Source organism: Mandrillus leucophaeus, unplaced genomic scaffold (assembly GCF_000951045.1).
Source record: "Mandrillus leucophaeus isolate KB7577 unplaced genomic scaffold, Mleu.le_1.0 Scaffold533, whole genome shotgun sequence".
In the NCBI taxonomy this organism is placed as follows: Eukaryota; Metazoa; Chordata; class Mammalia; order Primates; family Cercopithecidae; genus Mandrillus; species Mandrillus leucophaeus.
In genome coordinates, this window is record NW_012105731.1 from 1,577,713 (window position 1) to 1,594,238 (window position 16,526).

Consider the following 16,526-nt stretch of genomic DNA (forward strand, 5'->3'; position numbering starts at 1 on the left):
CGGTTATGTAAACCTTGCCTTGTCGCGGCAATAGCTGCTGGGGACATCCTTACATGTCCTCTTATTTACAGAACATGCTCCTCAAACTTCAAAACACATACAGTAACACCCTAAGCACAAAGAAGTCAGAAACGTATCAGGGAAAGTCTGGCCATACCTGCTCCTCTGCTGGTGTCTCTGCAGATGCTCTACAAAGCCTCTGCAAAGCATCCACAGCTGAACTGATCACCTCTAGAGACCACTGAAATCCACTCAGCTTACGCTTGACAGCATCTACGAAGGAAGTCAAAATCCCCGAAGTTCAACTGCTTAAATATATTCAGGTACACACACACACACACACACACCCCTGAAATGAACAGCAATGCATTTTCAAGTAAGATTCTCCAACACACTCACCAGTCACTTTGTCCCGGGTGCTCTTAGGAAGATGCTTTGCAATATGTCCAATCACACACAGAATATGTCCTAAGGTGTTTGAATTGGGATTCTGCTGACTAGAGAAAGGGCAGGAGAAATACCAAGGGAGAAGCAAGTTAAACACTGCTGCCAACAAAGGCCTTTCTTCTGGATTATTAACACTGGAGGAAGCAGGGTAGGCAGCACGGCTTAGGAGTCAAGCTGTGGGAACATCAAGGCACTTACTGTACTTGGACAAAGGGGAAATGGGTTAAACGTGATTCTTATTTTTTCATGCTTGTTTTTATACCAGGTTTTAAACAGAAGATCTCTGTATATGAACAGCTATGAAAAAGGCCCACTTCCTTAAGCCTTGGGCTTTGTTTCTAAAGACTCTTCAGTGTCATTAGTGGTCAAATCAGAAGATACAAACCTGCTGATTTTCTCCCAGGACTGTATTATTCTGCTGTAGTCCAGCCTGGGTGAGGAGCCAGCAATCTTGGAAAGCAGCATCCAGGCAGGTGCCGAATGTTCCGTGCCAGTGTGAGAGATTATATTGTTTACAAAAGTGGATGAGAATTTTTCTTTCTTGGACCAGATATGAAAAGCCTTATTTAAATATCGGCTAGAAAAAAAAAAAAAAAGATAGAAAAGCAGAATTGCAACTGTAAATATACAACACAATTCAGACAGCGCCTCACTGAAACAGTATCAACTTCTGCTGCTCCAGGACTCATGTGGCACATGAAACTTCCACAGATTTTCCTAATTAGTGGCATGTCTGATATCAAACTAGGTATCTTTTAAATTTTTATTATTCTATAATCAGTTATATTCATTTTTCCCCTCATAAAATATTTCTTAAAGCAAAGAATAAAATTTCACGATTCATTTGAGACTCTCCTCTCCTCCGAAATTTCTACATAACTGCCTGGGGTCAGTTACAGATACATCCAGAGCTCACACAGTTATAGTGACAAAAATTAGTAACACTGTCCTTTTTTCAATGGAAGGATTGTAAATGACAGCCTCACAATTAAACATGATATTGAATGAGCTAAAATATGCAATAACTTAATACCACTCAGAAATAGATATTTCAAACCTTTTCAAAACAGAAACAGTGCTTCTGATGTACTAAAGTGCTTGTGTTATACTAGTATTTTTTGAGACAGGGTCACATCCTGTCACCCAGGCTGGATCACAGTAGTATGATCACAGCTCTCTGTGTAGCTTCCACTTCCTAGGTTCAATCAATCCTCTTCCCTCAGCCTCCAGAGTAGCTGAGACTACAGGCATGGTCATCATACCTGGCTAATCTTTTTCCCTCTTTCTTTCCCTCTTTCTTTCTTCTCTTTCTCTCTTTCTTTTCTCTCTATCTCTCTTTCTTTCGAGACAGGGTCTCGCTATATTGCCTAGACTGGTCTTGAACTTCTGGGCTTAAGCCATCCTCCTGTCTTGGCCTTCCAAAGTACTGAGATTATAGTTGTGAGCCACTGTGCCTGGCCGTCACCGTTGTTTTAGAACTATCTCTTATTTTACTTCTTCCCATGTCACTGAATGGGATCATATGACTCATGAGACAATGCCATATATATATTTAAATGAAGAGAAAAATACACCTCTTCCCTTGATTAATTTTTCTTAAGACTTCTGGGAAAACATATACACATACATACACACACACACACATCGGGAATTCCTCATTAAATTGTTTTTAAAAGGGAAATTCTCAGAGCATACAGAACAAGGTAACTATAACAAAATAAACACATCTATATACCATAATAAGCATATGCATATAAATGAAGTTTTGTTAATATATCAGCTATTAAAAATCCATCCACAGATGTCGAATCTTACTACAGTTAGCTTACAACATGATTTATGTTTGACTTATGTCCAAATACCACAAGATACAAGCAATGAACAAATATTTTAAAATTTATTTTAAAATAATTATATAAAATATTAAGTAATGTTTATTATATGTAGCCAACAGAATGGGAAAAAAATTCTCTGAACTTGCAGAGTTCAGAAAACTTGTAGAAATCTCAAACTTGGCTCCTCTTTGACAACTCCCAGCCCTCCACTCCCACCCAGCCTCCCAGCCCAGCTGAGGGCCACAGCCATTCCCCACCTGGGCACACTGTGACCCAACACACTAACCTCTAATCTTAGTACCAAAACCAACGGCCATGCTTCAGGCCCATCTCCATGGCCTCCATCAGAGGTTACTGACTACTCCTTTTGCACTGAGACTCTGGTCCACCAGCTGGATCTCTTTTCACCTCCTTTAACTAATTCCTGTCTTCTAATAACTAATTGCTGATTTGAAAAGCTCTATTCTTAGTCCTCTTATCTCCAACCTAACTCTGGGTGACCTCATGCATTACCAAGAGCTCCTAACTGAGATGTGATAAAGCATTCCAAGTCGAAGCTGGGCTTCCATCTCCAGCACGCCCTCCGTCCTCAATCTGCCTGACCTCTGCTCTCCACACCTATTGATCAAGGCATTTTCCTGAGATTTGGTAGAGCCTTCCGGCCTGAGCTTTCGCATAACTATGTCCTTCCTGGTAACCCTCACTATTCTGGCCGCTTAATTCTCACACATTCGCAAATATTCTGCCCATGCCACTGCTTCTGGGAAGCCAGCCTAAGCTAGAAGAAGAAAGAAGAAGGACAGGAAGAGGAAAAAGAGGAAGAAATAATCACCAAAATGCCACGTGCCTTTCCTCTGTTCTCCTGTAGCTCCACTTCCACTAAAATTGTGACTTGCTTTTGTCTATTTCACCAGACCAACTGGAGTAGAGGAAGTGCACTGAACTATACTGTGAATCTCCAGCACTTAGAACCAGTCCTGGAAAATGAAGTCCTCAAAATATGTTTGCTCAATTGAATCAACTATTTCCTCTTCCAATTCCTCCAAACCTCAGGCTCAGCTTTCATCACCTCTACCATTCCCTCCTATAGGGCCTTCACAGAGGTGATGAAGTTAAAATGTGGCTGTTAGGGTGGGCCCTAACCCAAGTTTAACGTGAGAGAAGAAGCCAGCTTCCTGGATCAAGTGGGGACTTGGAGAACTTTTCTGTCTAGCTAGAGGATTGGAAACGTACCAATCAGCACTCTGTGTCTAGCTAAAGGATTGTAAATGCACCAATCAGCACTCTGTAAAAATGTACCAATCAGCACTCTGTGTCTAGCTAAAGGATTGTAAATGCACCAATCAGCACTCTGTAAAAATGTACCAATCAGCGCTCTGCGTCTAGCCAAAGGATTATAAATGCACCCATCAGCACTCTGTAAAAACGCACCAATCAGCACTCTGTCTAGCTAAAGGACTGCAAACGCACCAATCAGCACTCTGTAAAAACGTACCGATCAGCATGCTGTGTCTAAAGGATTGTAAATGCACTAATCAGCTCTCTGTAAAAACGCACCAATCAGCACTCTATGTCTAGCTAAAGGATTGTAAACACACCAATCGGCATGCTGTGTCTAGCTAAAGGATTGTAAATGCACCAGTCAGCACTCTGTAAAATGGACCAATCAGCGCTCTGTAAAATGGACCAATCAGCAGGACATAGGCGGGGCCAAATAAGGGAATAAAAGCTGGCCACCCGAGCCAGCAGCAGCAACCTGCTTGGGTCACCTTCCATGCTGTGGAAGCTTGGTTCTTTCGCTCTTCACAATCTTGCTGCTGCTCACTCTTTGGGTCTGCACTGCTTTTATTAGCTGTAACACTCAACACGAGGGTATGCAGCTCCATTCCTGAAGTTAGTGAGATCACAAACCCACCAGGAGGAACAAACAACTCTGGACGTGCCACCTTTAAGAGCTGTAACACTCACTGCGAAGGTCTGCGGCCTCACTCCTGAAGTCAGCGAGACCACGAACCCACCAAAAGGAAGAAACTCCAGGCACATCTGAACATCTGAAGGAACAAACTCAGAACACACCATCATTAAGAGCTGTAACACTCACTGCGAAGGTCCGCGGCTTTATTCTTGAAGTTAGCGAGACCAAGAACCCACCAAAAGGAATAAATTCCAGACACAAAGGGTGTCCTTGTAAGAAGAAATGCCGACACAGAATGAGACACCAGGTATATGTGTGAGAACACAGCCAAGGAGGGAGGCCTCAGGAGAAATCCACTCTCCTGGCACCTTGATCTCAAATTTCTACCCTCCAGAACTGTGAGAAAATAAATTTCCGTTATTCAAGCACCTACTCTGTGGTGTTTTGTTATGGTGGCCCTAGCAAATTAATACAAAGAGCTGTATCAATTCAAACTTCAGACTAAAAAATGTCTATACAGAACTGTGCCCTTTAAAAAATACTAACACATTCTGAACAGTCTGTTTTTGAATGTATACTACTGAATAAGACATCTGTAGTTGTATCACCCATTTCATCATTAATATTATTTATTTGTACCTTTTTTTCTTGTCATATCTCGGCAGAAGTTTATCTTTTCCATTAGACTTTCCGAAGACTCAGTTTTTCTTTCCTAGTTTTTAAATTTCCAGTCTTAATTTTAGCATTTCTTTTCCTCAAGTTTATTCAATGACTTTTTGCAACTTCTTAAATTGAACCTTTAGCTCATCAGTTTTCAGTCCTTTCCTTTTCTAATACACATAACATTACATATTTCCTCCTACGTATTTCATTAAATGCATTCTACCAGTTTTGGCACGTATTGTTCCAAAAATCTTACAATTCACTGGTCTTTGACCTTGGAGTTATTTAGAAGTATCTTTTTTAATTCTTCGAATACTCTTTTTTGAGGTTTTCCTTTACATTATCTAATGCTCAGAGAACATTATCCTGTTAATACAGAATTGTTGATATTTAAGACTGACTCTATGAAATAGTACATAATCAATTTTTATAAATGGTTCACATAAACTTAGAAATATGTGCTTCTGTTGGGCATGGGGTTTTATACGTATTCTTCAGGAACACATACCTCTTCCAGGTATAATTCCTGTATGAGTAACTTTCTTTACAACTGATGACATTTTCCTTAAATTCTATTTGACTCTATTTCAAATTCTGTTCTATCTGATACAACCTTCTTTTTGCATTATTTTTCTAGTAACCTTTTTCTTACTTTCACCATTTCTGGTGATTTTATTTTAGGTGTGGCTCTTATAAACAGTATGTAGTTGGATTTTGGTTTTTATATCCAAAGATTTTGTCCACTAACTGTTAAATGTAAGTCATAGACATTTATAGAGATTACTGACCTATTGGATTAATTTACCCCTTTATTTTATGATTTCAATATACCATGCTTTTTATTTCCTTCTCATTTTTTAACCTCACTTCTGTTCTGCCTTTTCTTGCACTGAACTTTCTTCAGTGTTACTTCTGTTCTGCTGGCTCAGAAGTTACATACGACTATCCCTGGTTGTCTGCAGTGTTGACTCGAGTTTAATGCTAATGAGCATCTCTAGTCTCCTATCCGATGCTAGAAATGCAAGGAAACGCACCCTCCAGCTCATCCTACATACTATTTTATATTTTAGCTCCACCTGGCTTTCAGTCGTCCCAATCACTCATCCTCGTATCATTGTTGTTACTGATTTGCAATGGCTATGCTTAATTTAGATTTATCTATGTGTTTATCAATTTCTTAGCAACCTTTCCTTCTCATATGCCATTCCCCCCTTCTGAATTCAGTTTCCATCCTTCTGAGGTACATTCTTATTTTTTTGAGACAAGGTCTTGCTCTGTCACCCAGGCTGGAGTGCAGTGGTGCAATTACAGCTCATTGCAGCCTCCACCTCCTGGGCTGAAGGGATCCTCCCACCACAGCCTCCCAAGTAGTTGGGACTACAGGCGTGCGCCACCACAAATGGCTATTTTTTGTGCCACCACAAATGGCTATTTTTTTTTTTTTTTGTAGAGACAAGGTCTCACTACATTGCCAGGGATGATCTCAAACTCCTGGCCTTAAGCAGTTCTCCCGCCTCAGCCTCCCAGAGTGCTGGGATTATAGCCTGGCCTGAAGTACATCCTCCATAGATGGCCCTTTAGTGGAGGCGTAGTGGTGATAAACACCCTTGGTTTTCCACTAGTCTCAGTATGGCTTTATTTTACCCTGTATGTTGAATAATCTGGCTGGGTGTAAGATTTAAACTTGATGTGAATTATGTGAATGAGTTTTGAAATGTTTTTTTCAGACTTTTTTTTGAAATGTTTTTGAGACATTTAGAATTGTCGACTACTTGTTTTGCTTGAAATGCTCACTCCCTGTTTCCATTTGAATCATTTTCTCATAGTTGTTCCTCTACCTCTTCATACTTTTTAAGTCTTTTTGACATGGCTATCTTTCTCTGTTGAAGCCTTCAATGCACATCTTCTGCAAGGTTCCTCTTCTAAGCTTGCATTTTTTCTTACTCATTTTATAATCTCCTTAAGCAGTTCCATCTACAACCTGATTCCAGGTTTCATAATGAGCCCATGTTTCTTTGTTTGTTTTAATGTCTCCTTAAAGACCTCTGAAATAAACGAATACCAAAAAGAAGACAAAATTTTAAGCAACACTGGAAAATAAGAAGAGTTGCCATGAAATCAGAAGTCAAGAGTAATATCAGAAAATGTGCAGCACATGAGTTCTGGGCCACTCTTTTTCAAGTGTTAGGCAACTTGGGCAGAAGTGGCTATCACCTACAATGATAAACAGAGATTGCATGGTGGTTACACAGGTATACTTTCCTTGTGATATTTACTGACCTTATGGTTTGTGTACTTTTCAAGACATGCTATACTTCAATAAAAAATTTTTATAAAGAAAAATAAATTTTAAAACCTCCCAACAGCTTCTCAGGAGCTGTAGAAGGCCTCTCCTGCTTTTCTGCAAAGAATGACTACTACTTTTCATTAAGTTAACATGAATTAATACACTGAGCACGTATAAGGAGGTATCTCTAAGAAAAGTGAAAAAGCAGTAGACTCTATTATTGGCTAAATCTCTCCCTTCTAGAAATCTCAGCAAAGCATGGAGTAGATACAAGTTGAGTATCACTTATCTGAAATGCTTGGGACCAGAAGTGTTTTGGATTTCAGAATATTTGCATATACTTAGTAAGATATCTTGGGGATAGGACCAAAGTCTCGTATCCACATTATATGCACAGCCTGAAGGTGATTTTATTTTTCACTTGGGGATGCTGAACAGGCTGTATGTTGTGAGCCTGCATTTTGACTGTGACCTATCTCATGAGGTCATGTGTGAGATTTTCCACTTGTGGCATCATGCTGACATTGTTTGGATTTTAGATTTTTGGATTTCAGATGCTCAACCTGTACTGAGAAAACCTTTACTGAATGAACACACTTTTTCAGGCATAAAGTTGTAATACCTAAAGAGATATGAAGAGATCCTGGAGTACAACGGCTGCCTCTTACAAATCAGGAAACTAAGGCTCAGAGAAAGTGATTTTTGCCAAGGCCGTAGAATGGTATCTTTTGATACTAAATCTATTCTCTTTCTACTGCAAGATGACTCCTCCATCATAGGTCCTAACTCCTAAACACAATATTCACTGTACAGTGTATGTTCAATAAATGTTATCAAAGGGGAGAAAGCCTGCAGCGTTAGTTAAGTCAGTTAATCCAATAAGGTGTTAAAAACAGTTTAACTTGCAAGAGCTAGGAAGTCATCGTTCATGATAACCAGCATTGGGGAAACGTGATATTAATATGTATTTCCATCAGTGTTGTCTATTACATATTAAGATACCAATATGAAACTGGAAAGTGTCAGACGGATGCACAGGAAGTGACCAAAAAGGTGTCACAAACATACAGTCGATAAAAATATCTAAGAGATTTGAAGTGAGTCAAGGAAAAAGAGACCAATACTGAATCTTCACATACACTAAGTAATCTGGAAAGCTGATTTTTCAAGGACCAGTAGGAGAAATTTATTAATACAAAGTCTTACAGTCTTCTTCTACAGGGAACACAGGTCATACAGTTAACCTACCTCAGTTCCTGGCTTTCCGTGGTGAGGAGAGTAAGAAGTGCCCAGGCGAGGACCTGGCTGTCGTCCTCAGAGTGAAAATGACTGTGATGCTGGATGTTCTGCAGCAGCAGCTGGTCCAGGCACTCCAGGGCCTTCTCCTGCACAGTGCTCTCACAGTCCATCACCACCGGGACCAACCCCCGCAGCCAGGCTGTCTGGATCTGCACGCATCTAGGCTGAGCCTTAGGAGTGAAAGATTATGACATAAGAAGGTCTAAATACAAGTCAGGGAAGTTGTGATCAACATTTTGACATGTTAAAAATAATCACACATTCAACTGCAAATAGACTACCAAGTGAAAAAAAAAATAAAAAAATATACAAAAGCAAAGCCAGCTTAATGTAAATCAGTGCCAACCAAAATTTTAAACTTATACATTAAAGTCACTATTTTACTAGTAGAAATAAATCAGTACTTTTTTGGTCATTAAAAATCAAGAGCAAATAATAAATATCCCAAAGAGCAATTAGGACACTGACAGAAAAAGTCAAAATATTCGTTGCTTAATGCCTTCTATCATGAAATAAAGAAATAAACATGCTTTTAAAATTCGACTAAAATGCTACCTAGCTGACAAGAGTAAATTAAATATAGTACTTGTGAGTCTTCTCTTCTGGCAGTATCATCCATCTATGCCCTAATTGACTAAATTTAGTCTAGGCCTCCAGCTTAACCAAATCAACTTAAAATTTTATTTTTCTGTGTGAGATTTAAAGCGAAGAAAAGGGTCGGGTGCAGTCACTCATGCCTGTAATCCCAGCACTTTGAGAGGCCAAGGCAGGCGGGTCACCTGAGGTCAGGAGTTCGAGACCAGCCTGGCCAACAGAGTGAAACCCTGTCTCTACTGAAAATACAAAAATTAGCCAGGCATGGCAGCACCTGTCTGTAGTCCCAGCTATTCAGGAGGCTGAGGCAGGAGTGCTGCTTCAACCCGAGAGGCGGAGGTTGCAGTGAGCCAAGATTGCGCCACTGCACTCCAGCCTGAGAAACAGAGCAGGACTCTGTCTCAAAAAAAATAAAAAACAAAGTGAAGAAAGGGCCAACAATTGGCATTTGCTAGCATTAGTTCCCAAGTATGTTTAATAGGAAGCACAGTCTACCATACATAATTCAAAGATGCCTCCTCCCTTACGTTGTACGGTTCTACAGTGGACTTAAGAGTTTTCAAAGGTCAACTTAACATTTAGCAGCAGGTAATCATTGCATGGAATTACGTTTAATGTAGAATACCATGCATGACACATCTAATGTCCTGCCTCTCACCATAAGGAGTTCAGTAAGAGACTGGAGGGCCTGCTTCCGGACAGACACCGCAGGGTCCCGACACTGGTCCTGCAGAATCGACAGGTCTTCCTTCATGCCCGAGACATCACAGTGCTTCAAAATACTCACTAATACCTAGAAGGCATATATGCAACACGAAGTGATGACTGCATAGAATCAACTCAGAAAGATAAACTGTTAACAAAGGAACACTTCCTTTAAGTTTGTGGTTCTTAACATTTTGGGGTCATGGATCCAACCTTCCTCCTCACAACGTCCCATTTTTCAGAATCCAATTTGCTAAGGCCTCTCTCAAAGAAAAACAAATTTTATATAAACAAATATTTACAAACAATTTTATGAACCTATTAAAATCCACCCATGGTCCCTAGGTTAAGAATCCCTATTCTAAACAAATTAAGAATATAAATTTGTGGTTCTTAAAAAAATCAGAAACCCTGTAGGAAAGCTTAAAAATAAATAATCTTTCAGTTCATCTATGATTCACATATAACGGGATCAGGGTCAACTAATAGTTCAGTGAAAAGCAAATTAAATAATGAATATGGTCTAGGAGTTTAAAAAATATCCCTTTGCATTTCCAAGTTTTTAGTGCTAAAAAAAAAAAAATGTGCAGAGAAAACTCGCACCTGCAGTGCAGACTTCCTAACGTTGGTCTTCTCATCCCTGATTCTCTTTCTCAGCATTGCCATGACACATCTTTCTGTAGAGGGAATACCAAAGGGTCATCACAGCTGGAGAAAAGTCATACAGCAGCTAACATTTCACCACACAATACCCAGAAAATACACTCCTCTTAAAGACTCACGAGCTTGTTTTAAATCTTAAGAAATTAGAGTGTGGAAAAAGAAGAAAATATGGATAATTAGGTATTCACTGTAATGCATATAAACTTTGGAATATTAAAAATTTGGTTTTAAATCTTGGCCCCTACCTCTAAAATTCTGAATTTATCTCTTCCATTTTGTTTAGCTACAAATAGGAGTTTCTAACCCTTAGGATTATTTTAAAGATTTGATGAGGTAATATATAACAGTAGCTTTAAAATGTTTGACTTGAAGGCATTTTCTTATAAGAGACGGGGGTCTCATTCTGTTGCCCAGGGTGGTGTGCAGTGGTACAATCAGAGCTCACTGCAATCTCAAACTTCTGGGCTCAAGTAATCCTCTCTCCTCAGCCTCCCAAGTAGCTAGGACTACAGGCATGAGCCACCATGCTAGACTAATTTTTTTTTTTTTAATTTTTTTGCGGAGACAGGATTGTGCTGTGTTGATCAGGCTGGTCTCGAACTCTTAGCCTCAAGTGATCCTCCCACCTCAGCCTCCCAAAACAGTGAAATTATGGTAGTGAGCTACCACGCCCAGCCTTGAGGCTTCTTTATATTCTTAAAAATTACTGAGAACCCAAAAGAGATTATATTTTTTAATACGAATCAATTTAAACTGAGAATTGTAAAAATATTTACTAATTCCTTTTAAAATAGCAAGACATGTTACTGTTAGTACTTTTTCATAAAAAATAACTATATTTTCCAAAACAAATAAACAAGATATAGTGAAAAGGCTGGATGTGGTGGAATGTACCTATAATCCCAGCTACTGGGAAGACTGAGATCAGAGGATCACCTGAGCCCAGGAGTTCAAGTCCAGCCTGGGCAGCACAGCAAGACCCCATTTGAAAAAAAGAATGGCATTGCTTTAGAGTATTGCAAACTTCAAAATGTCTGGCTCAATATAAGCTAGCTTATCTCTCATCTGGCTTATAATTAACAGGATTCTCATCTCTGTTTCTACCTGCAATCTGTTGCAATTTGGTAAGTCATGGGACCACTGGAAAACTCCCAATACATATTCGTGAGAAAATAAGAGTGTGGGAGGCAAATGAACACTGCATTCATTTTTACTTCAAGGACCCCTGAGGGTTCCCAAAACACACTTTGGGAACTGCTTATATATAAGAAGGCAGCTTAAAAAATAAAAGATGGAAAACAATAGAGAAAAATCAATGAAACTAAAAGTAGTTCCTTGATAAGATCCACAAAACTAATACACCTTTAGCTAGACTAGGGAAGAAAATAAGAAAGAAAATTGAAATTGCTAAAATCAAGAAAGGAGGGACATTACTATTATTAGCCTTACATAAATAAAAAGGATTACAAAGGAATACTATGAACAATTTTATGCCAACAAATTAAGTAGCCTACATAAAATAAACAAATTTCTAGAAAGGCACAAACTATAGAAACTGACTCAAACAGAAATAGAAAATCTGAATATACCTGTAACAAGTAAAGAAACTAAATTAGTGGCAGGGCGCAGTGGCTCATGCCTGTAATGCCAGCACTTTGGGAGGCCAAGGTGGGTGGATCACCTGAGGTCAGGAGTTCAAGACCAGCTTGACCAACATGGTGAAACCTCATCTCTACAAAAAATACAAAAAAATTTGCTGGGCGTCGGGGTGGGTGCCTGTAATCCCAGCTACTCGGGAGGCTGAGGCAGGAGATGTGCTTGAGCTAGGAGGCTGAGGTTGCAGTGAGCCAAGACTGTGCCACTGCACTCCAGCCTGGACAAGGGCGAAACTCCATCTCAAAAAAAAAAGAAAGAAAGAAAAAGAAAAAAAAAAGAAACTAAATTAGTAATCAAAAAAACTTCACACATACACACACACCCCTAATGATCAGACACTTTTACTGGAGAATTCTAACAAACGTTAAAGCAAAAACGAACAACAATCCTTCATGAACTCTTTCAAAAAATAGAAAAGAATACACTTCCTAGCTCATCTTAGGCCAGTACTACCCTGACAGCAAAACCAAAACATCTCAAGAAAACAACTGATAACGTTTGAGTATTTGCCCCGCCCGAAACTCATGTTGAATTGTAACACCTATTGCTGGAGGTGGGGCCTAGTAGGGGGTGTTTGGACCACTGGGGCAGATCCCTCACAGCTTGCTGCTGTCTTCATGACAGCAATACTGAGTGAGTTCTTGTGAGATCTGATCATTTAAAAGTGTGTGTCACCTTTCCCCTGACTCTCCCTCTTCCTCCTGCTCCTACCATGTGAAACGCCTGTTCCCTTTTGGCCTTCTGCCATGATTCTAAGCTTCCTAAGGCCTCCCGAGAAACAGGTGCCAGTGCTATACTTCCTGTACAGCCTGCAGAACCATGAGCCAATTAAATCTCTTTTCTGATACATTACCCAGTCTCACATCTTTTTTTTTTTTTTTTTTTTTTTTTTGAGAGAGTCTCACTCTGCTGCCCAGGCTGGAGTGCAGTGGCACAATATTGGCTCACTGCAACCTCTACTTCCCGGGTTCAAGTGATTCTCCTACCTCAGTCTCCTAAGTAGCTGGGATTACAGGCACCTGCCACCATGCTCAGCTAATTTTTGTATTTTTAGTAGAGATGGGGTTTCACCATGTTGGCCAGTCTGGTCTCGAACTCCTGACCTCAAGTAATCCACCCACCTTGGCCTCCCAAAGTGCTGGGATTACAAGCATGAGCCACCACGCCTGGCCACGTATTTCTTTATAGTAATGCAAAAACGGCTTAATACAACAACCAATATTCCTTATGAATATGACACCAAAATTCTCAACAAAATACCAGCAAACCAAATCCAGCAAGATACAACCATGCTTGGGATTTATCCCAGGAATGAAATGTCGTCAACCTATGAAAAATCAATCAATGTAAATTACACCATGGTAACAGAACACAATCATCTCAAAATAGATGCAGAGAACGTATCTGCAAATTCCAACACCTTTCCATGATAAAAACTCAGCAAGCTTGAAATAGAAGAAAACTTCCTCATGTTGATGAAAGTCATCCTAAAAAACTCACATCGTACTCAGCGGTGAAGACCAAAAGCTTTCCCCCTAAGTAAAGAAAAAAGACAAGGAAGTCTACTCTTTGACTTCTTTTCAACATCATACCACAGGCTGTAAAACAAAAACACAATTCTAAGGCTCTCCGACCATCTGAATGGTCTTCCTCCTCAGTCAGGGCACTCTAAAATTTAACCTGAAGACTGGCTCAGGCCATGACGGGAAGCAGGGGCGAGACAAGCCTCATTGTGCCCTCCAGCATTACCTTCCACACAGACTTCAAGTCGGGTAAGAAACATTGAAAATCTGTTCTCTCTGAAGCCTACTATGAAGGCTTCCTCTGCAGTAATGAACTTCAGTCTCCATCATCCTTTATCTTAACCCAGATAGTCCTTCCTATTGACCCCAGTTCTTTAGATAAACTCAACCAATTTTCAACAAGAAAAATTTAAAACCTACCTATAAGCTGGAACCTTCCCCACCTTTTCCTGCCTTTTGGGACCAAACCAATCTACCTATTAAATGTATTTGATTGATGCCTGATGCCTCCCTAAAATGTCTAAAACCAAGGTGCACCCCAACCACCTTGGGCACACGTTCTCAGGACCTCCTGAGGGCTGTGTCACGGGCCAGGGTCACTCACATTTGGCTTAGAATAAATGCTTCAAATATTTTACAGAGCTTGACTCTTTTTGTCAACAAATGGGCAAGAAAAAGAAATGAAAGCTATCCAGACTGGAAAGGAAGAAGTAGAACTACCTCTATTTACAGATGATTTGTTCTTATATCAAGAAAATCCCAAGAAATCCATAAAACAATCATTAGAGCTTGTAATGAGTTTAGCAAGGTTGCAGGACAGAAGATCAATTATCAAAAATAACATGTAAAAACTGGCAATGAACAATTCAGAAATCAAATTAAGAGAGCAATTTAATTTGCAATACTATTGAAAAGAATAAAAATGCTTAGGACAAAATTTAAAGAGCAATATTGTTCACTGAAAACTACAAAACATCACTGAAACAAATTAAAGACCTAAAGAAATAAAAAGACATCTGGTGTTCATGGAGTAGAGGAATTAACAAACTAACATGGCAACACTCCCCAAACTGATGTACAGATCAATCCCTGTCAAAATCCAAGATGGCTTTTTTGTTCTTGCAGAAATTGACAATTGATCTTAAAATTCATAAGGAAATACAAGGGACCCAGAAGAGCCAAACTAATTTTTTTAAAAAACAAAGGGACAGAAGGAGAACTCATACTTCCTGATTTAAAACTGACTATCACAGGACACCACGTTAACGCCAAAATATGACTTGGACATAAAAATTATTTCTGGGAAGATAATTAAAGCAGACAATTAAAAAGCAGCAGTAAACAGAGAAAAAGCTCTGTCTAACCCCCTTTTCTTCCTATGGGCAGTATAGAAATTCTCCTCCACTCACCAGGTCTCTACTCCCTTATCAGCCCAGAGCAATTCACAGAACTCACTCTATTATTTTCCTCCCACATACAGGCAGTCCCTGACTTAGGGTTTTCTGATTTTGCCATAATGTGACAGCAATGCACATTCAAACCATACTTTAAAGAGTTCTGAATTCTGCTCACTTCCCAGCAAGTGACGTGCAGGACAATACACTCTCATGATGCTGGGCAGCGAGAGTAGCTCCCCGTCAGCCACCCCATCAAAAGGGGACAACAGAGAGTCTCCAGTGTGCTGTGCTGCCAACATTTTTTGGATAAGATGTCTTGTGTTATGTAAGTAGAGTTCTAAGCCACTGCCCTCAGTTACTTTGCACTGAGATCTCTCCCGCATAACACGCACTAGACACGTTAATAAACTTGTTTGTCTTGTTACAGGGGTCCATCCTAAGGAAGAACTCATGAGGACTAAAGAAGAAGTTATTTCCCCTCTCCTACACTAGAACACAACAGCAATCAACACAGTGTGGTACATAAAGACAGACATATAGATTAATGAAATAAGATTCCATTAATATAGAATATAGAGCACACATGAGCTTATACAAGTCAGTCAAGTGATTGTTTTACAAGAGTGCTAAGACACTCAAAGGTGAAGGAAGAGGCTGAAAGAAACAGTGCTATGTCAACTGGATAGTCACATGCAAAGGAGTGAAGCTGGACCCTCTATATCACAGCATATGCAAAAATTAACTGAAATTTGATCAAAGACCTAAATGTGAGAGCTAAAACTATAAAACCGTTAGAAGAAAACACAGGAGTAAATCTGTGACTTTGGATTACACGGTGATTTCTTAGTTATGTGATACCAAAAGCACAAGTAAAAAAAGAAAGAGATAAATGGGACTTCATCAACATTAAAATGTTCCGTGCCTTATCATAGAACACCATCTGAAAAGACAACGCACAGAACGGGACAAGTATTTAAAAATCATATACGTGATAAAGTATATATATAAAAATAACTCAACTCAAAAATAAAAGACAACCCAATTAAAAAAAGGGCAAAGGGCTTGAATAGACATTTCTCCAAGGAAAGCGTATTTATATGGCCAATAAGCCTAAGAAAATTTACTCAACATCATTAGCCATGAGGGAAATGTAAATCAAAACCACAAGTAGATACCACTTCATACCCACAAAGATGGCTAAAATAAAAAAGACGGACATGGCAAGTGTTGGTAAGAATGCAGAGAAACAGGATTATCATACACTGCTAGCAGGATTGTAAAATGGTGTGGCCACTTCGAAAAAGTTTGGTGGTTCCTCAAAATGTTGAATATGGAGTTACCATATGATCCAGCAGTTCTGCTCCTAGGTAAACACTCAAGGGAATGAAACCACGTATCTATACAAAAACTCATACAAGAATATTTACAGCAGCATTAGTCACAATAGTCAAAAAGTGAAAACAACCCAAATGTTCATCAGCTGATGAATGAATAAACAAAATGTGGTGTATCCTTATAATCGACTATTATTCAGCACAAAAA

General features: G+C 39.4%; 1 protein-coding gene across 2 annotated transcripts in view; it reads right to left on the minus strand.

The window, feature by feature from the left end:
• Positions 1-16,526, minus strand: part of NCAPD3 (non-SMC condensin II complex, subunit D3) — a 69,862-nt gene that overhangs the window by 29,118 nt on the left and 24,218 nt on the right. For both annotated transcript variants that reach the window (XM_011997200.1, XM_011997201.1), the window contains 6 exons: positions 10,349-10,422; positions 9,699-9,833; positions 8,396-8,616; positions 833-1,024; positions 400-497; positions 158-273 (listed from right to left, as the gene is read on the minus strand). In XM_011997200.1, coding sequence (XP_011852590.1) covers positions 158-273; positions 400-497; positions 833-1,024; positions 8,396-8,616; positions 9,699-9,833; positions 10,349-10,422 — 836 coding nt within the window. The remainder of the gene's footprint in view (positions 1-157; positions 274-399; positions 498-832; positions 1,025-8,395; positions 8,617-9,698; positions 9,834-10,348; positions 10,423-16,526) is intronic.